Consider the following 22,146-nt stretch of genomic DNA (forward strand, 5'->3'; position numbering starts at 1 on the left):
TAAAAATCAGCAAATCAGGTCTCAGTTCAGCTGAGGTCTTGCCAGGTTTTTAGGGAAAGGCTTATCAGCGAGCCGGCCTGCTGGGAGGAAGACCAAGAGAGCATGTGCGGTGCCACTGGTCCTCTGTCCACCTCACATCAGCCAGCCTTCGGAAGGCAGCTCAAAGAGGGGGAGGCTGTGTCACAGCGGCCCCTGTCCAGCCTTTCTCAGTGAAGGAAGACCAAGACACATTTGCAAACGTGCCATAGAGATTTTAATGAAAAAATTAGAAAAGTGCATTATTTTACAACACTACAGTAAATGATTCTTTCTTTTTCTGTAAAGACATTGTAAAATATATACAAGGTTGCTTAGTGCATTCGTTACAAAAGAAAGATGCAATCCCTTGCATAAATTACATATTTTACATGGGCTGGATGTCTACTTGGACTTGTAAACATTGGTGATACAGTCTTGTTTTGTTTTTTCATTCTTCAGGTAAGCTGCGATAATAGATACCTCTGATATTCATTTGATGGTTGTCTCATTCTGTTAAACTTCAGAACGGCATTCTAAGGCCATTTGTGAAGGCACCCTCTCCACAGATGGAGAAGGCCAGAGAAGAAAACGAAAGGAAAACGAACAGTTACAGTGACAGTAGACTTCTTTGAATTTGGTTCACTGGGGTCCAGTTGGAATCACCGGTTTGGCCAAATCTGGTGCGGGTTCCCCCCAAAGGTCTGATGCCTCACCCATAGTTGGGTCCATCATCCAAATCGCAAATGCCCAGCAACACGGGAAGGTAGGCCCCTGCAAGGGCTTCAGGAAAAACCATTCCATCCTCCCAGAATGTGGCCAGGCTGACCCAGCTTCTGGTAGAAATTTCCTGATTTCCATCACCCTCCCCAGAGAATGTTCTGGAGGGCCTCCAGCAGCACCACCATCATAACCAAACACAGGCCCTCTTACCACACAGTCACAAAAATGTCCAGGAATGCCAAAGAAAAAAAAATTTAGAGACCCAGAGATACCCAGTCACTGCACACACACACGTGCCCCAAATGAATACATGAGGATCCACATCTCTGTGCCCCCACCCCGCAGGATGAGCCCCCTGTGCAAATGTGCCAATCATTTCTATGGGTGTGAGTTTGGAACTAATTCAAGCTTAACTTCTTCTACACCTGGGGGCACAAATGACACTTTTTTTATTTTTAATGTTTTGAGGTACAAGGGTACACAGTTGGCTAAAGTTAAAAATTATACATCTTAGAGGGAGTATCAGCAATTTCTTGGCCTGCTGGGGATAGACTAGAAATTCTTCCTCAAAGTTAATCAATTCAGTGTTTTAAAATCTACTCATCATCTTTGATGTCTTTGCCTGTGTCTCCCATGTTTGTTTAAATGTTAACCTTCTGATCAACATTTATGGACATAGGAGAGAGCCTCAAATTTTCCAGTTTGGATTAGTCTGTTTTCCTATTTAAATTTTGCTCAATAACGCCAATAGTTTCACCTAATCTAATGCATTATCTATTCCATGGAGATTTCTGATACAGCAGAGGGTGGACTGAGAGGACCTCTGAGGGCCCCTTCCGGCCCAAAACGGCTGTCAAAATGCTGTTTGTGGGCTGAATAAACAAATATATAATTAGCCTTTTTCAGGAGTGCGTTCTTCTCTGAGGAGCCATCAAATTATAGAGAAATCTTGTTAATTGTGGGTTCTGCTTCACTGGGTTCCCACTAATCGTGTTTTTCCTTTCATTGGATTTTTATCTTTCTACCCAATTTCTAAAATTCAGCTTGAGAAAACGCACCAATTGCTGAGGCATATTCTGATTCCAATACCTGTTCATCTGACTCTGTTTCTAGAACTTGTGCATCTTGGATGTGGTCCATCAGAACTTTAGCCATATGAGGCCAGGGACCTTGACCGTCTAGTCCACCACAATGGCCTCTCCCTAAAGTTGGCTTATAGCAGATGCCCAAATGCTATGTAAATAATCACCGGATAAATGGATCGATCAGCAGGCACTATTGCACAGAGGGGGCCCTGAGGAGCCCCCAGGCCCAGCGCTGCTGCAGCTCACTTCTAGTAGTCGCTTCATCCTTTCAGGTTAGGGAAAGATAAGACTTCCCACAAGGTTTGTCAGGGGAAAGGGCTTTGGCTTGCTGGAAAATGTCCCAACCCACCATCGCCAAGCATCTGGTCCATTGGGAACTGAAAGCTGGGGCCACGAAAGAGACCCAATCAAGAGAAGGATCAGAGCGGGTGGGTTGAGACATGATTCTTTGGTGTGAGGAGGTCTATAGAACACTGTACCTGAAAAAGGTGACATCCCAGGAGAGAAGAGCTGGCCCTGCTCTGGAACCCAATGTTGGGAGGACTTGGTCCTGTCCCTCCTCCAAAGCACCCTCCCACACTGAAACGTCAACTAAGAGCCTAGCACACAACGACACTTATGTCCTTTCATCCTCACCAGCATCTGTCCGGGACACACCTGCTTCTCACCTGGCCATTAAATTCTCTGTAGAAGAGGATAAGAAGTGACTTGCCTAAGGCCACATGGCCTGGTTACAAAGAAGAAGGAAAAGAAGCCACAGCCAGCCAGGCACTTACGAAGCCCCAATGTCTCCACCACACCAGATGCTCCAGGAGCTGGAAGAAGTGAGGCTGAGGGATTACGTTTTTAGTGGCCAGGGTTTGGAGCCAAACTTCACAAGACCTCCCCCCTTAAAGGCAAGAGCCGAGCTTTGGATGCTTAGAGGTCTCCAAGAAACGGACTGGAACCTCCAGGGAGGCTGGAGTTAGTTAGGATCCAAGAGTGAATGGGAAGACGTGAAGAATAAAAATTTCCCAAATAAAGTCACCTCTCCCTCAAAGGTGCCCTCCTCTCTTCCCTCTATCCTGATCCCTCTCGTGCTGAAACCAATGTCACCAGTCAAGGAGGTACAGGTGACAGAAAGGCCATGTTTGGCCTCCCCCAATTCCCTGCCAACCTGTGTGTCCCCTAAAGCTTCAGACAGAACCCAGGCAGACTCTGGGGGCAGGTCCCCCATCCCATGCTTTAGAAGGTTCGTCCTACCAGCATCTACAGCACATGGGTTTCCACCCCTATTCCTTCTGGAACAACTCACCCTTCCAGATCCTTCATTCATAGATGGAGAAATAAAGACCCTGAGAGATGGCGACATTCACTGGGATGGCATATTTGAAGATCACAGTCCTCCTCTAAATCATTCTCATCCTACCTCCCAGGAAAGGTGACCTGCCCAGCGGACATGGCGCAGACTACGGAGGGGGTTCAAGGGACGCTCCTTCACCCCCCATGGCTGGGCCCTTTATCCTGTGCAGGGGGACACCACAGCCTTTCTGGGAGGCTGCCCCCTGCAGTCACTTTCTACTTCAAACTGCATCCCGCTCGGATCCGCGAGCCCAGTCTTCATGCCAGAGAACTCACACTGCTGGTCTCGGGTCTGCCATCTGGGGTCTCCTGCTATTAAGAAAAGATGCCTGAGGACAAAGGTCTGCATGGTTAATCATAAGAATCAAGGGCTGGGGCTGAGCGTGACTTCCATCTCAGGGTTTTGTCCCTGGACTTTTGAACCAGGTGAAGGAACTGGCAGATTCAGCAGATACTCTTCCTGCTGGCTTGGAATTTTCTCCTCTCCGATGCCTGCCCCGCACCCCCCACCCCAGCCATGAAGCCTCCCCCATCTACCTGGAAGTGACCCCCCCCCTTCCTCTTTCTCCAAAGGCATATCCCCTGCATCCTTTCCTTGTGGCACCACAGGGACCCACCCTCCCTGGGAGCCTGAGCACAGAGCCTGGGGAGGAAGGAAAGGGCACGTGCCATCAGGGTACTTGGTTTTGAGTTCCAGCGCTGCCACTTCTCCAAGTCTCATGGCGCCTCCTGTGGATGGGGGTGCTCTGAGTGCCCCTGCCCAGCACACAAAGAGTGCATGAGCAACGGGAAGTCACGTCTCCATGTGCGCAGTGCTGCACTGCACGCAGGTCTAAGAGTCCCATCGTGGTTCAGGCCCCGCAGTGCAAAGACAGTTGACCTGAGTCAGATGGGGCCAAGCATGAGGCCCCGCGCTGGGCCAGTGGCTCCTGTAAGTGGAGGACATCTCCTCCCAGGAAGCAAAGAGAGCCCTGAAATAAGGACAAGCAGAGGACATGGCAGGGAAGAGCAGAGGTAGGTGGAAGGGCAGAACAGACGTTCAGGTTTAATCAGAAGGCAAGTCCTGAGGAGCCATACCCTCTCCTCACAAGGAAGGGCGAGCTCTGCAGCTGTGGAAGCCCCACGGCTCCGAAGGCTAAGGCTTTCTCTCTTTAGAATCAGGCACCTCGTGCAGTAAGGATGGGGCAGAGCCATCAAGGAAGTGAAGCAAAGAGGCATTGCACAGAGCTATTGGTTACTTAAAGAGCCATGTGCCAGGAAAAAAAGCATCTGAAGGGAAAGAGTCGCCTGCAACAGAAGGTGTCTGGGGAAATACTTCCAGACGCTGGTTGACATCAGCCCAGCCAGTCCTCCCCAGGCTTGTGTTGGTGGCAGAGAGAACCAGGCAGGCACTAGGAAGGGATGGGGCCTGGGAACTTGGGACCTTGGCCCCTTAGTCTGGAAAGGAAGAAACTCAGGCCCAGAGAAGTCAAGTGACTTGCCCTAGGTCACGCAGCAAATCACAAAAGCAGGGTTTGAGTCGTGGTTCATCCCATATTTCCTAGGCTAGACTTCTTTCCACCCAGCCAATGCCTCCCTCACCACCCAGAGGCCACATCTCAAAATCAAAGTCCACATTGCATTGCCTGGGGACAGGAGGCACTCCACACCGGGAGATGCCACTCCTTGACCTTGGCTGTAAATCCTGTGCATACTCTCGACACACCAGTAAGAAGAGAGGTCTAAGGAACAGAGAGTGAACCTTCATCCCTGAGCTACCAGCACTCACCATGACAGCAGACCCCACCCCCCAGCTCTTCTGCTGACACCCTTACTCGAAGGACCCTGCCCTCAGCACCAGACCCACAAGAGGCTCCAACTCCAGGGGGAAAACACAGAACGAGAGCAAGGGTCCATACCAGCATCTCAAGCTCCGAGGAGGCAGGCCCTGGTCACAGGGAGTCACAAAATCTGTTGTTCATAGAATCGATCAGGAAACAGCAAACTCTTCATGCCCAAGAGTTACACGACATTTTCCTTGTGATAGTTTCATGCTGATCTTTGGCAGAGCTGTTAGAAGACTTCACAGAACAAGCCCCCAGGATGCTTAAGTGAAAGACTAAGAAGATCTTATCCTGAAATATTCACACATGCAAATTAGGGCTAATATCCAGAAGAGAAAAAAAATTAACTCCACCTAAATAATAGGACTCCACAGAATTCAAGGTGGGTGAGACTCCTGGATCTATTTTCAGGAGTAACCTTGTAGGAGACTGGACCTGGTCCTTAAGAGAAATGCAAGCATGTATAAGAAAACTAGCAGAGTGCCAGGCACAGAATAGGTGCCAGGAAATCTCATCACAGCTACTTCTCACGGCCCCTCTGTACAGGAAGGCTTGTTTATAATCTCCAACTTAAAGATGGGGAAACTGAGGCTCAGAGAGCCAAAACCACCACCCACCTGAGAATGGCAGAAGCGGGTCTCAGGTGTGTGAGAGGCCATGACCTGAGCAGCTTAGATTCCACCCCATCACGCTGCTCCATAGAGACAAGAAGAATCTGTTCTTGCCTCTGTCTCAGGGCCCCAGAGGCAGTGCTAGGCAGGTGCAGAGCCAAGGCTTGAGGTTCCTGTCATTCACTGCACACTTTCCCACACTGCTCAGCCTCCATTAGAAGTACATCCATGAGAAAACAGTGCTGACCTGGCTCCTGGTGACCTCCCCATCACAGGGCCCACCCACTGCAGGGTGAAAAGTCACAGGTGTGCTCCTGGAGTCTGAAGACGTACCAATCACCCACTTTATGGGAAATGTCTAGCCACGGACAGCTCATGGCCCTGTGGCACATGCTATTCTGCCAGGACAATGCCATTGAATAGCCAACGGTGGGTCATGGGTTCTCATCACATTAATGTGCACCGGTTTCCAGGGATGGGGTAAATGCCTACAGTGAAGTTAAGATATGCCTTGATGACAGCGACAGATGGCACAAAGGCCAGAAGCTAGAACTCTGACTTTCTTCCGCTCTGCAGGTGCTGCCCAGCACGTGCAGCTCCCAAGGCCAGGGCCATCACAGTTTGCTTCCCAGTGTGTTTACCCACAATTGAAAGAAGGACTAGGCAGCCCAGAGGAGGGCATCACTGAGTCCATCAGGGGGCAGAGGGTCAGGAGAGACTTTTAAAGGATGAGTGAGGTGCTCCCATCTCCACCTCCATGCTTGGGAGCAGCAGGAAGAACTTCTAGGTAGTGGGAACAGTCTGGGCAAAGGCTCTGAGGTGAGAATCCACATGGACATATTTTCTTGATCAAAATTGAAAGGTTACTTAACCAGAGCATGTGGACTTCTTTATGTTATCAGAACTGAGAAGGCTGTGCTACTGAACTTTCCAGTGTAAATATCTCAGAGACAGAGGTCACAAATTATAGCCTTAATAATGGCCAAGAGTACTGCCATAACAAGTCACATTTTTATGATTACTAATGATAGCCTTGGCAATCATTCCCACTCATTGAAAAGCTACTGGGGCCAAAGTACCCCAACTGGCTTACAGGGATCCTTACAGCAACCCTCCTGGGTTACACCTGCTCGCCCTTTACAATTGATGAAAGCACGTCTCTGTGCTCTAGGTCTGTTTATAGCCGGATCATCCCCACAGGTGCTTAGGGGAAAGCTTGCTGATGCTTGCTCAGCACAGAAGAGAGATCCATGTGTGAAATCAGAAAGAGCAGAGCCTTGTTCAGCTTTGGCAATGGGACCCAGCGTCCAGGGGCTCGTGGACACCTCTTTTGAAGCTTCTCTTAGTCTCTCTAACAGAGGAGACCGCTTAATATGACTTATTTATCTACCATGAAAGAGGTAATCCCAGAGGTCTCCAGAGTGCCAAACCTATCAAATGCATTAATCATGGCCACAGAACATCACCTCTGTCATTCTCTTGCCTAAAATTCCTTAACCTGAGGAAGCCAACCAACAGAAGCAAATCACGGCGTAACCCACAGACAATTGGCCCAGACCCTTCAAAATGGCAACGTCATGAAAGACAAAAATGGTGAGGGAGAATGTCCTAGATTGGGGGAGTCTGGGGCAACCAGAGAAGCAACATGGGATGCAATCTTGGATTGTATCTCAGACTCACAAAAAGGCTTTGAAGGACATTTTGGGGACAATTGGGGAAATCTGAATATGGGTGGGATATTAGATATTTTGTATGAATACTAACTTTCTTAGAGGTGATAATGGCACTGCTATCTAGGAGAATGCTCCTGTTCCTGGGAGATGACTTCTTTCTCGGCTGAACCACCTAAAAGTCATGGACATCACTTCATCCTTCAAATACCTCTGAGTGTGAATGTGGGGGGTGGGGAGGGTGGGAGAGGATTAAGCAAATGGGGCAAAGCGCTGAAGGCCGGTGAGTCTGGGTGAGAGGCATATGGAAGTTCATCACACTATTCCTTCCATTTTTCTGTAAATCTGGAATTTTCAAAACAAAGTTGGTGGGGAGGAAATCATGGTAATAGATTTTTTTTTCCCCTGAAACAGCAGCCTCTGCCAAGGTGTGGTTGAGAAAGAACCACATAAAATGGATTTATGCCCAGGGCACTTGGGAACCCAGAATGCACGGGGCTATGGCTACATGGCCTGTTCCCTCTCCATCTTCCCAGCTCCCAGTACCCTGCCAAACAAAATGATTTTTGGTTTTCTTTTTGGTGGCTCAACCTTCAAATGTGCTCAGTGACCAGAACATCCAGGCCAAATGTCTTCATGCGTCAAATTCATTTTGTGCTAAATGCTCATAAATCTCACCCAAACTGTCCCATTATGTTGATGAGGAAGCTACAGAGGCCCAGGGAAGTGAAATGACTTCCAGAAGCCCAGCGAAGCAGAAGCTGTGGGCCAGGTCCATGCCCTGCCAACCTCTGCTTGCGTGGGATGCTTCTTGGGTCCCACACAAACCGTGACTCTGGAAGAAACACACTTTAGACCCCAGCAGCAGGCCTGCATGTGACAGGCCCCAAGTCACACCCCTCTCAGAGCAAAGCCACAATTCACTGGAGCGTTCGCAGATGGCAGCACCTATCACACTAACAGAACGGACATCTTCCAGCACAGGTCTCAGACCTAGCATCTCTGTGGATGCCCTTAATTAGGGTATCTTAATTAGGGCCTATTATTTTAAAAGGTTACATAAAGAAACTGACTCATAAACCTCAGTGATGGGTGATTTTTCCTTCTTTGATGATTTTTGCTCTCTTACCTCGCTTTCCAACTCAAAGCACACAGACAACAAATGCCTCTAAACCCTTCTCTCCAGCTTCCAGCTGCTGGTGATCATCACTAGGAATCAGGACCCATAAGGCTTCCCGATCTGGATGAGGCTGAGAAAAATGACCCACCTAGGCTTATCTGTGGGTTTCTGAGTTACTGTCCAGATGTTCTCCTAATTAAGGCTCTGTGTGCAGAGAACAAACAGTGAGCTGAGATTGAGCAGTCAATCTCCTGTTTCATGGATGGGTTTTTAATGAGCACCGCAAAGGAGGGCCTCCTGGGCAGCAGTCTGCGTCCATTTGCTTCCTCTCCTGGAAGAACTAGGGACCCAGTGGGGATTCTTGGGCTGCAAATGCTCTACTCTGATCATGCCCCCTCCTCCCAATCGGTGATGCACAGCAGGAGCACAACAGACACTTCAGAGAGAGCATTTAAATTTAGAGCACCAAGCAGCCCACTGCGCTTAAAAGGCTGCTGCCCAGGTTTCAGGACAGGGTGGTGCAGATGGAAAGAAGAGATCCCATCCCAGCTCCACAGCTAATCAGGAGTCTCACCACCCAGACAGGCTGGTTCACTTCTATGTCAAAATGAATCTAACAGTCCAATGATATGACAGTACCATCTACCCAGGATAGGTGTGAAGAAGATTAAAATGGAATCGTTTCTAGAAAGCAGGGAGCCAAGAGCTGTTGGGATAATCCATAGCACTACCCATCTTCCTCCTGTTTTTGATGGAGTGGATGGATTGAGATTTCTTAGTTGGAAAACATCCAAGTGGGGGCTCTAAGTTTCTATGAGGCATATTAATTTCTAGTCCCCACCCCAGGGATTGGGTGATGGGCCAACCTTCTGTGATTCTGGTGGAATTTGGTTATTCCTCAGCTCATTCTAACAGAAGTCGAAGCCCGTATCCAAAAACAAGCTGGTGTGATTTCTTCCCCTCACTGAATGGGCATGGTTAACTGGCAGAAGAGGAAGCAGAGACCTGGGCCTGAGATGCTAACATGTCCAGCAGTGAGGGATCTTTGGCGGGTATAAGCAACAGCAATAACAAAGCAGCCCAGAAAATGGGAGAAGGAGAAACGAGTGGGAAGACCTAGATTCTGGCTCCGTACTCCTTAAATGTGCGTTCACCCCTTCTGGACCTCAATTATTTCCTCCTCTGAAAATGAGGGAGCTCATCGAGGTGACTCAGACTTTTTGAGGATTCTAATTCTGATTGAGTGAGCAGGTCTCGGGTGGCAAAGCTGTAGATGGAGATGCCCCAGTCCCATTTTAACAAGAGAGAAGAGTCCCACAGAGCCCCATGAGAGCACCTCACTGGATGCACCTAGGGAACTCCTTGGCCAGAGACGATGGTAGGGGATAGATGGACCACCTGAGGAAAAGATGGACAACACGAGGGAAGCAAGCCAAGTGTCAGCTCTGCCCCCTGAACGCTCTGAGTATCAACAAGGATGTTTCACTTTGAAAGGGAAGACTCGGTTGTTGTCCTTCAGAGGGTCAAACTGGTGGCAAAGGGGAGAAGAAAGAAGAGGGCTATAGAACCAAGACAAATTCCAAGTTGCTTCAGATGCTTCAGTCAGTGGTCATCACAGAAAGAGAAGACTTCATCCTACAATCCTTAATCCTATCAAGAAGAGTCAGCTCCGTGGGAATAGGGAATATGGAATATTTTCCAAAATTTCCAGGGAAGGGAGGAGCTCCCTGTCGCTGGAAGTCTTCAAGCAGAAGCAGGCCACTTTATGATCACTTTACATGGATGTTTTAGTGGGGGAACCAGTCCTGGATGAAGGGTCGAGCCCTTATTCCTCAAACTGACTTCAAGAGCCTGGTGCATTTACCGGTGGAGAAAGAGAAGCAGCTTCCCTCATCTGAGGGACGAATTAGGATGCCATGGCATGGTGGAGTCAGCTTCTTGGACCCTTTTGGGATCCAGACTGAGACTATTGTCTCAGTTCTGTCAAAGACCAGCTGTGTAACATTGAGCGAATCACGCATCCTCCCTGTGCCTCAATTTCTTTTACAGATTAAAGATTATCACACACACTCCCATTTGAGGGAAAATCTTACAAAGGAGAAACCCCACACTTATTCCAAGCAGCCCCCTCCAAAGCATGAAGCACCCTCCAAAGATGCATTAGTATTTTTGTGCCTATGACCCCCTAGAGCCAACAATCTCTCCCAAGAGAAAAAAAGAAACTTTAAGAGCAACTGCTTCTATTCTCTGGACAGACTTTAGAGCCCTAAAATTAAAAAAAAAAAAAAAAATCTTATAAACAAGTGAATCAATACAGACCGTGAAGATTGATCATTGTCCACTTTGGCCTAGAGACTCCTTCCACAGGCCCCGTGTCCTGGACGAAGGGGCCGTTTTCTACGTGGGATGCAACATTAAAGAGCATGCCTTTTCAGAGGAGTCTTGAATACTGTGTTTCAGTCCAGTGGCCCAAATGCTTGGGACTGGTGGCATTTGTTGCTATCTCCTTTAAAAAATCTAGTAGGTCTACTCTTTCTAGGGAGTGGATCCTCCACTCTAGGAGGTCCCACTGGGGCTCCTTCTGAGCAGTACTGCCAAAGCCCATTTCCATTCAAGAGCCATGAATTTCCAGTTTATGAAAAACGAGTGGGAGGATGGGTAATTTTTAGAAATGGCAGGATTGTGATGGGGAAAGGAAATTCCCCTCTGGGAATTTGGAGATCAGACTTTCCTTCATTCCTGTCATTGAAAGGGCCTCCAATGTGCCATGTTCTATAGCCTCTCTGTACCCCAGGATATTGGCAGGCCTTCTCTTTTGTGTCATCCCCTAGTGAGAGTGGGGAGGAATCTCTCCACTACTCAGACAAATCTTCCCCTGAGACTGACAAGTTCCCAGCAGGCCAAGACACAGCTTCTTGCCTCTAAACTCTTCCTGAGACCAACATGAACTTTCCCCTATTTACAAATCAAATGCAACTAGAGACCATCTTTCTTGAAATACATATATACGGAGTTTTTTTTAAACAAGGAATGCCCTGTCATTTTTTTATTAGGAAAAGAAACTACATCCACCTTCTAATACCCATTCTCATCCAAACATCCCAAACTGTAATTCTTATTCGTGCAGGTTGATGCTGCACAAATCACCAGCAACATTATCATCATCACCATCATCATCATCATCTAAATAAGAGGGAAATAATAAAATAGATACTCTGTGGTTCCAACAATTTTCCAGTTTCTCCTGACACTTCCAGTTGCATGGTAAATTGTTGGAACCGGAGATGACAAAATTAAAAATGTCTTTAATAAATTATTATTATTGGCTTTTGATTATTCCATTGCTAGTTTTGTTTTCTTGTGTTGATAATGCATACCAGTTTAACAAAGTGCATGCTTTTAAAAAATTTTTGAACTGGCAAGCTAAAATGATCCATGTCTTCTTGCCCACCCACCCCCTAAAAAGAAGTTAATATAATTTAGAACCTAGCATTTCAAAAATATGGTCATGACACATCTGGGATAAAGACTGCTTATGGAACATGCTTGATTTGGCAAAATGATAAATCAAAAACCTCGTGGGTTTTGTTTTCCCGTTTTGTTTGGAAGCAGCCAAAAGCAGGCTATTAACAAAATTGTGTGATGGAAAAGGAGAATGAATACCTGATACTTTCCATTTTGTCACATGGTTCACATACACAAGCACACTCGCGTGTGCATTCATTCACACACACTCAAACCACACACATACACACATACATAGCCACCCACTGCTTGGGAGGAAAAGAGAAAGGAGTTAGGTCAGAGACACCACTGTGGGTGGGCGCTCAAAAGCTCTCAGCCTGGTGTGCAACTTTGGGTTGGGTATCCTCTCAGCTCTGTCACCTGGTCCTGGTCTCACACCTGTCCTGGGAAAGCCACCCCAGAGATGGGGCAGGTTGGGGAGAAATGTAAGGCATACGTCGCTGGGAAGGAAGGAAGAAATCCATGCTTCATGCTCAGCTGCGAGTTTCAGAGGACGGGCCTTTCTTTTCCCTTTGGCCTGCTCTGTCTCGCTGGGAAGTTGGGGGAGCAATGAAACCAGGAAACAAAGGAGAGAAAGTAATAATGATGACAATGATAATAATAATAAAGGATAATAATAATAATAAATAAGGAAGAAAAGACGAGTTGGGCTGATGGAACACAACATCAAATATGACAAATGACTTTTTCTGTTCGTATTTCCCTCCCCACACCCTAAATGGACTTCCGCCTTCTCATCAGCCTGTGGTTGTCGGTAAAGCTGTGTAACCCAGGAGAAATGGAGCTGATGGGGGATGGGAAGAGGCTGTTTTTTAATGTGCTTGGTGAGATCTCTTCGATCTTGTAAGAGATGGAGTGGAAGTACTGGGGGGCGAGCTTGGCGCTGACGGAGTTCTGATGTGCCGCCGAGCGACCACCGTATTCCTGTGGGCGGTAGCACGTGCAGGAGCACACGGACTGCAGGTCCGCCACGTCCGCCTTGTACCGTGGCCGGCCCTGCCGCGCCTCCTCAGGGATGTGGATGACCATGCTGTTTCGGTTTCCGGCAAGGGACGCCCTCTCTTCAGCGTCCCGCCTCTCGTCCTCACTGTTCATGGTCAAGAACCTGAGGACCACCAGGTTGAGGAAGGCCCCAATGACAGTCAGCCCCACTAGGATATACATAAAGCTAAAGGCCACGTAGAGTGGCTTCTTTTGCAGGGCGCCCTTGGTCTGCAGGGCCACGTAGTCCCCGAACCCAATGGTAGTCAACGTGATGAAGCAGTAGTAGTAGGCGTGGAAGAAGCTCCACTCCTCGCACTGGGAGAAGGCGGCAGCTCCAATGCACAGCGTCCCCATGCAGGAGAAGAAGCCCACGGTCACCATGTTCTCCATGGACACCTCCGTGTTGCGCATGCCACAGCACTTCTTGATGCGCTTTAGCAGGTAGCGCACGAACGTGTTCATCCGCTCGCCCAGGCTCTGGAACATGACCAGCGTCAGAGGGATGCCCAGCACGGCGTAGAACATGCAGAAGGCCTTTCCCGCGTCGGTGCCAGGGGCTGCGTGCCCATAACCTGAGGGGATGGGGCGAGAAAACAGGCAGAAGAGTGAGGAGAGGTCCTATGAGGTTTGGGATGGGGGTGGGTTTGGGGCGTTTCAGTGCGGAGGGGATTCGAGGCATTTGAGGTGGGATAAGGCTCGAGGGGTTTCAGTTGGGAGGGGATTTGGAGCCCATAACCTGGAGGGAGGGAAAAAGAAAAACAAGGCAGAACCAATGAAGAGATGTCACATGAGGTCTGGAGTTGGGACTGGTGGTTTGGAGCATTTCTTGTTGGGCAGTTCAGAGGAGGAGTTCGGGGAGCATTTCACTGTTTTTCTTAGAGCAACACAAAGTTTTTAAAAAGAAAAGCCACATATTCACTGATAAGGAAACTGCAAAAGTAGCAAGCCCAAGGGGGAAAATTAAATGTGCCCACCATGGATCGACATTCAGAGTGAGTAGTCAAGAATGCTAACTGCTTCACACCAGGCTCTGTGCTGACTCCTTGTCATACATCGCCTCATTCTAACCTCATGATGACCCTGTAAAATAGGCATGATTCTGACACCACTGACAAGGAAACTGAGTTAGTTATGTAATAGCTGGGTAACTTGATTTCTTCAGAGTTTTCAGCCACCAAGAATGAGGCTGAAAAGCACAAGGTTTAAACCAAGAGAGGTAATTGCAGAGTGGAACATAATTATCTGTTCTGCTCACTGCTGTATACCCACACCTAGAGTAACACCTAGCACATAAAATATTTCTTTACTAAAGGAATGAGTAAGTTTGTGCTGCTATATGAATGTGGCCTTGTCAAAAAAAAAGAGGGAACAAATAATCCTTAAAGACCTCATGTGTGTAAGTGCTTTTGAAACTTTTCACGTAACTTCACAGCACATTAATTCATTGATCCCCTACATCAACTATGCAAAGTCAAGCCTGTATTCCCTCACACTCAAAATAAGGATGGTGGTGCTAGAGAGATGAAGTTACCTGCCAGGGCCACCCAGCTGGTCAATGCTAATGTCAGAGCCAGGATAGCATCTGCACAATATGGCAGAAGGAACACAGGATCCAGCAGGTTCTAGTTCAAGTTCTGGGACTAATACTGCCCAGAAAAAATCCTGGATCACAAGCAGTATTTGGATTGAGAATTCAGAGGATGAGCATGGTCTTCCAACATCTCAAATCCTGCCCCATCAAGAAAGGCTTCCCTACCTCATGTTACCTTGAGCCACACATTCATGTCTCATGGCCGCTTAATCGGCTGCATTATCTAGGGCCCCAGAAAACCTGTCTCAACCTGGGTTCTTCATCTCTTCCATAGGATAATAATATTTCCCAGGTGGAGTTGCTGTGTGGATCTACTGAGATCAGAGAACACCTGGTACTCAGTACCTACCAGACCCTGAGACCTCCACCCTCCCACTGTCTCCCACAGGAAGCCTACTCTGATCTTTCTAGCCCACACCTCTCTCCCAGGGCTTCATCACTTACATTTCATCTGCCTGTCTTTCTCTTGGCATGAATATATGCTATGTCCTACCTGCCTGGGCGGCCAAGCTCTCCCTAGAGATAAACCACGTTTGCCTCCAGGAGGCCTTCTCCTCATCCTCTCTGACCCTCAGTCCCACTGTGCCAGCACTAAGCTCTGACCCCTCAGAAACCCCATAGCCCTTACGAAAGTGGATAAATTGCATGACAAAGTTGGAGTCAAGCCAGGAAGGATAGAATGGGGAAATAGAAAGCTGAAGAGTAACAGATCTATCAATAGAAATGATCCAATCTGAGGAACAGAGAGGAATAAAGATCAAAAATAAATAAACAAAGCCTCAGAGACTTGTGGGACAATATCCAAAGGTGCCCCAGAAGGAAAAGAGAGAATGAGACCAAAAAAAGTTGAAGAAATAATAGCCAAAATTAACCAAATTTGGTAAAAGACACAAATGGACAGATTGAAGAAGCTCAGTGAACCCCAAGCAGGATAAATACAAAAAAACCCCCACACAACAGAGTCAAACCACTGAAAGCCAAAGAGAGAAAATCTTGAAATCAATCAGAGAGAAACAACACATCACTACAGAGGAACAACAATTTCATAATCTCTTAGTTCTAATCATAAGCAGTGGAGGCCAGGAAATGGTGGAATAACATCTTTAAAGAGCTTCTAAACAAGACTATTAACCCAGAATTGCATATCCAGAGAAAATATACTTCAAGAATGAGGGAAAAATACATTTAAGATTAACAGAAACTTGTTACCAGCAGATCTGCATAGCACGATTACTAAAGGAAGTTCTGCCTGGAGGGAAATCAGACCAGATGGACACAGGTCTTCAGGAAAGAATGAAGCCCATCTTGGTAAACAAGTGGGTTTATATTTATACAAAACACAGGGGTGAGAATCCCACTACATCTCCATATAGCTCACCTGTGTAGCTGACACAAAAGCCACGTGGATGTTGGAGAACAGTAGATTGTTGGAAATGTAACAAGGTGGTAATATTACCTAACAGTTCTGGACGTGATATATTTACTGGAGGAAACCAACACAGCATTTGCTGGGTCAAAACTGCACACCAGGTGCATCCCCCACCCCATTCCTTTCAGTAAAGGTGATCAGAAGCAATTTTCTATCACATGGCCTGAACAGCACTCCAGCTGTATATCCTGTCTCAGGGTTATGTCAATTCCCCTGCTATCTGTCATACTACAGAATGAAAGAAATTGATCATTTTGACGCTCAACAGTATATCTCACTGGTCTATTACAGCAATGCCATTCTTTACTGAGACATGTGTGGGAAATGAACACCATCGAAGTTTAGGGCCTCCTACACTAATAAATAAGTCTCCTAGGGGCCTAGTGGTCTGCAGCACAGGACTATTCCTACAAATTGAGAGGCAAGTTGCAGGACTTGCAGTGCCTTCCCGGAAGATGAAGGTCATGCAGGACATCTGCCATTTCCTCATCGAGATGCATCCGTCTCCAGACCCTCTCTCCTCTCTCGGAGGCAAGCCTGCATAAGCCCCATCAAGTGTTCCTTGGCCCTCGGTTTCCAGTTGAATTCATCCAGTGGACAGCTCCAGTAGGACGTCAGAGGAAAGAAGGAAGATGTGGACCTTGGCAGTTAGCTGCATCTGCCAGCAGACTCACAACATAGAGCTACTCTCTACAAGTTCCAGTAACTATTTCCCAAGCATGTTGACAGCTCTCCGTTGTTGCTAATGCTGGGGTACCCCCACTTTCCCTTGTTGCTTTCCCTCCATCCTACCCACTCTTTGCAGAAAAGTTTAAGAATAGCCCATTAATTAATTGCTCAACTTGAGAGGGCTATTTCCTGCAAAGACCCTAACTGATATACCATGTGTATTCTCCACTGGGTCTGCTTACTATGTCTGCATATGATACAACACTGTGGGTACTGCATGCAAACAGGTCTACACATATCAAGTCTACATAGAGAATATTCATACAGTATCTGCATGGGACACACTTATATGTATGGAACACACAGACATGGCATCTGTGCATTCTTTATACAGAATAAACATGGCATACACTTGGAACTTCATTAACAAGACGTGTGTTGTGCTGAATAAATGCACATGCACGTGGAACATATAGGCACAAGACACATACCATTTATACATATTAGACCAAAATACTAAAAGCATATACAGTATCCCCATAGCATACCCATGTTCATGAACAAATTCTGTCTTTGCAGTATATGTGTGTGAATTTAGAGTACACTGGAGGCCCAGGATGTGTATGCCACATGCACATATGTGCTGCAAAGATTGTTTGTACATATTTAGATTTCAGGAGCACACACAATATCTATAGGTTACATGTATAAGATACACAGAGTAGAACATACAAAATGCACATATGCCCAACATACATGAGGGAGATGTTTGCTGAGCCCTCCCCAAAAGGAGAAGGAGGTACAAATCTTTGATGCTCTCATAGCACCTGTGTGACAAATTGGGTCCTGAAAGTCTGTGCTTTTTTCTTCTGTGAATGAAGGAATGCATCCTGGCCTTCCTGGGTTGGGAGCCATATTTATTCATCTATGCATTCATTATCCATTCAGATTTCCAGAGTGTTGACTATGCAGTGGGTCCTGTGCTTGGCACAGGGGATCCACAGTGACTTCTTCCACCAAAATCTCCCAAGGGGCTCCAGCCAGCCAGTGCATGCCCAGAGCCCCACCCAGTGCCCGGCATGCATGAGCCTTTGACAAAGGTTGGGGGCATGGGTATCTCAAGGCCACTGATGACTCCCAGGCTGGGCCAACTGTTCTCCTTGGTCACCTCCCACCCCGTCTGTGAGGACCAGTTTGGGAGTGCAGGAGCCACATCGCCATCTGGGTTTTTGCTCTAAGACCCCAGGCTCACCCTACCCCCATCCCCTGCCCCTGGAGCCAGTTCCTCCTCCACCTCCAAGCCCTGAAGAGGTGACATAACTTCAGGAATCCCACCTGGAACTGTACTGTTCATCCTTCCATCATCATAAATGAATCATTCATCATTTTGGCAAAGAGATGTCTCAAATTTATTTACACATGGATCAGGAGGCATGCATGGGACACAGAGGAGATGCTGAGACCAGGTAGCCCCAGATGGATGCCTCTGGGCTGCTGCCACATGACCTTGGCAGAGTCGCTCAATTCACTTGATGGATGTAGAGGATGAGGTTGAAAGGGAGAGATCAGACCAGCTCACAGCCACCATGCAAGAAAAGGCATCATCCTTGCCCAGCTCCATACCTGGCACCCCCTGTAGATTCCCAGCAGTGGCCAGCGTGACTGCCACGCAGAGCCCCACCAATTGGGGAATGCGAAGGCCACAGGCCACCGGGTGCAAAGCTTGCTGCACACAGGGGACACAGCCCCTTGTGCTGTTCATCCGTGCCCACTCAGGCCTCCCCCTTCCTGCTGGAATCTCCATGTGTGCAAAGTCAGAGACGCACTTGCTCATGGCCCCAGTGCTGGCCTCGATGGTCTACTTGGGTGGCCATAAAGTGTGAGGCCAGCCATGGGGGCCACTGATGGGCACAGTGACTGCACTGGCAGCCCAAAAAGCCACCCCCAGCGCTGCACACACAGCGGCTGCATCCAAAATGCCATGCTCCCTGAGTTTCAGGACAGCAGCTCAGTTCAGGGCCCCAGAGCTCCTATGAGTTACCAGAAAGTCAATGTCAAGTGATGACCCACCCCAATTTCCTGGGCCTGCCAGCTCCCAGCCTCTGCCGTGTCCTCAGCCCTCGGCTCACAGCACCTGTTGTCGCCCCAACCTCCCATCCAGGGCCAAGCCCCCGCTCCCCATTCTTCCACCCAGTAGTGTTTGCAGAGCACCATAGGGTGCCCAGGATGGGAAGCAGCTGAGGGATGCTGGGTCAAATTGAAGGCTCCACCCTGAAGATGCTCACAGGTTCCTGGCCCAGTGCTGGAGCTGATGAGGACACAGCTTTTGAATCAAATTCAAGGCCCTTGGCTACCATGATGAGAAGAGGAGCCATTTTCAGAATGACCCCAGCATCTGAGACGTGGCTCAGTGCCCCTGAGCAGTGGGGCCAGCACCTGGGGCCAGGGAGGGCACACGAGGGGGCTGTGGCTTAACCACCTACTGGCAACACGGGCTCTCCATGCCAGGACCTATGTGAGCTGCTGGAGAATCTGACACGAACAAAAGACCTGACTGTGAACTCCAGAGAAAGCAGAACACAATGTCAGAATCGTCTGCTTTGCCTGCTGTAAGGTTTCACCACTGCTGGGTGCTGGGGAAGCACAGAGAAACACCCAAGTCAGATTAGGGCATCAGCTCAGAGGCCACTGGCTCCAAGGAGCCTTCAGACTTTTGACAGATGAATGGGGATTGGCCAGGAGAAGAGGTAGGTGGGGCTTGCTCAGGCCACCCGTCTGCTGGAATTCCGACACCACTCAATGCTTCAGCTCCTGTCTTGGTCTTACCGGCCAGCCCCTCTCCTTGGACCTGGGTTCTCACTGCCCATTCGGGCTCGTCAGCAGGTGGCACGGCTGAGGACTGGGCCGAGGGCAGAGGGAATGGGCTTCTGCTTGGGGTCTGAGCCCAGGACCCTGGCCTTTGTGCCAGGAGCGCTGAAGGCAGGGCAGGTGGCGACAGGAGCAGAGCGAACGTGGATGTGTGCAGCGAAGAAGGCTTAGGAGAATCGAAAGGAGGATCCTGTGCCCAGCCCCATATTCCAGCACAGGAAACCAGCCCCCAAGGAGGGCACCCACTTGCTAAGCCTGGAGGGGACTAGAACATTGTAAGAGCTGGAAAGGGTTATTTGTTAAGAGAGGAATGTATGAACTCAGCCCTACAAGGGAGCCTCCACGTCACTCAGCCAACCGCCCCACCCAGCAGAGAGGGCCGCACTGCCCAGCTCCACACGGCAGGCCGGTGGTGGGCTTTCTAACCCACAGCCCCGAAAAGGGGATATTAACTGTAAAAATAACAAACCCCACCTTGAAAAGCTGACTCTGGACTCGGCTCTATGACTGCTGAGCACCCTAGAAGGACACCTCAGTTTCCTCATCTGTGAAATGGGGCCAAGGACATGGAGCAGAGAGAGACAGAGCTGGAATGAGCATCGACCCCTCACCAGGGTCCCAGGTCACCACCTGCTATGGACTGAACACCTGTGTCCCCCTCAAGTTCATATGTTGAAGCCCTAACCCCCACTGGGATGGTATTTGGAGGTGGGGCCTTTGGGAGGTCATTCAGGTTAGACCAGGTCATGAGGGTGGGGCCCCCAGGATGGGATTAGTGCCCTTATCAGAAGAGGAAGAGACTGGCCTTCGCCCTCTCGCGCTCTCACCACATGAGGACACAGCAAGAAGGCAGCCATCTGCAAGCCAAGAAGAGAGCCATCACCAAGCAAATCTGCTGGCACCTTGCTCCTGGACTCCCAGCCTCCATGACTGTGACAAATGTCTGTTGTTTTAGCCGCCCAGTCTGGTGTTTTGTGATTGCAGCCCAAGCAGACTAAGACACAACCCACAACTGACCTCAGGTTCACGGGCGTCTCTCCATGCCCTCATCTAGAGCTGGTCTCTGTCCTTTGAGCCAAGGCCCCATTGGAGCTGAGCCCCGACCCCAGGCTGGCATTCACACACTGGGTGCAGGCCTGCTAGCAACCAATGCCCATGCGGGTCCTCGGCCAATGACATCTTGGCATGATGGAATGACCAGCAGCCTGCTTGCTTCTCCAGGGCCTTCTCAGTGGGCTCAGTCCTTGTCTGCTCCCATCGCCAAACCCAGAATGGGGGCTAGGGACCCCCAAGGCAGCACTACCACCCAGACTGCACTCCTCAGTCACCCACAGATCTTGACTGACCCCACTGGGAGTCATAGCTCAGGCCACCGCAGACCCAGCCATTGGTGGGAGGTCATTCCCTCCCTTCCTTCCATGGCCTTCTGGCCAGACATGAGCCCCGAGGAGGACAGAGGCCACTCCTGATTCACCACGGCAGATCCCAGAGCCGGGCACGGAGGAGGCACTCAGAATTCAGAGGGATGCGGCACCATGCAAATGATTTCTGTCTTCCGGGGCCTGCCTGGAGGTCCAAGCCAACCCCTGAGCCCACCCCTGAGCCCACCACTGAGCCCGGTGTGGCTGGGGGCAGCTTCGCCCAAGACACTGCACCATCCAGCCGGATTTCACAGTCCCTCTAATATCCTTCACAGGTCTCTTTGATCTGTCCTGGGAGAGGCTTTGCAGAGAAGAGGCCTGAGTCTCTCGGCTGCAGCTGGCTAACAAAATAAAACAAAATGAATAGGCTCCCTCTTCCCAGAGAAGAGAGAGGCAGGGAAGGAGGGTAATAAAACTAATCGTTTCTATTGGGTCTGGGGCTCCCTGCAGAACCAGCTGTGGCTTGCAAGACACCCTGTGCTCCTCGCTGACTTCGATGAGATTTCCAGAAGCCTGACAGCCACCAGGTACGAGACGTTTTCCAGGCCCCGTTCCTGCTCTGGGCAGCACCTCCTTAAACATGCCCTAGTGTCCAGCAGGCTCTGCCCCCTGTGAATAAGGCAGCTGGGCAACGTGGGTCACAGACCAGCCTTGCTCCCCATACTCCGGTGCTTAAGAACTCTCTGTGGCTCCTTCGTGTTCCCTGGACATCTAGGTACATCAACAGCTGGCCAAAAATGACCTTTTCAAACTTACACAGCACTTCACAGTTTGCAAAGCTTCTCCTACTGTGGAGTGCCCCTCCCTGAAGCCCGCCCTGATCCCTCTACAAGAAGCCATCAACCCTGCTTTGAATTCCTGCTCCGGGACACTGCAGTGGAGTGGACAAGATTGGCCCCTGACATTGGGCCAACCTGGGTTGAAGCCCTGACTCTGCCCCTTAGGGACCATGGCTGGTCCCCTCCCATCCCAGGCCTCCTCATTCTCTCCTGTCCAGTTCACTGTGATCCCGACCTCCCTGGGGAGGCTTGGCTGCTCTCTGAGCAGAAGCGGCCATCAAGGCCGAGTGCCCAGTGAGGGTGGTCATGACTGTCTCCTCCAGCCCACAGCTGCCTGGGGCGAGGGACCGACTGCCCAGCACAGGGAAGGATATGGCCACACAGGCATGTGGGCATCAGGAAATTTGTTGCTGGACTAGAATGAAATATTTATAAAGGACATGCAAGGATTTTGTGCTGATAGGAATTAAAACAGGCACAAATTCCATTAAA

At 49.2% G+C, this 22,146-nt stretch overlaps 1 protein-coding gene across 1 annotated transcript in view; it reads right to left on the reverse strand.

Annotated features, from left to right (window-relative positions):
• Positions 1–230: 230 nt before the first annotated feature.
• KCNK9 (potassium two pore domain channel subfamily K member 9) overlaps positions 231–22,146 on the reverse strand; it is a 97,965-nt gene continuing 76,049 nt past the window's right edge. Inside the window, exon 2 of the mRNA XM_070631020.1 lies at positions 231–13,469. Within this exon, the coding sequence (XP_070487121.1) occupies positions 12,628–13,469 (842 nt within the window). The 3' untranslated portion in view covers positions 231–12,627. The remainder of the gene's footprint in view (positions 13,470–22,146) is intronic.

The sequence above is a fragment of the Equus przewalskii genome, chromosome 8, assembly GCF_037783145.1.
Source record: "Equus przewalskii isolate Varuska chromosome 8, EquPr2, whole genome shotgun sequence".
Taxonomy (NCBI): domain Eukaryota; kingdom Metazoa; phylum Chordata; class Mammalia; order Perissodactyla; family Equidae; genus Equus; species Equus przewalskii.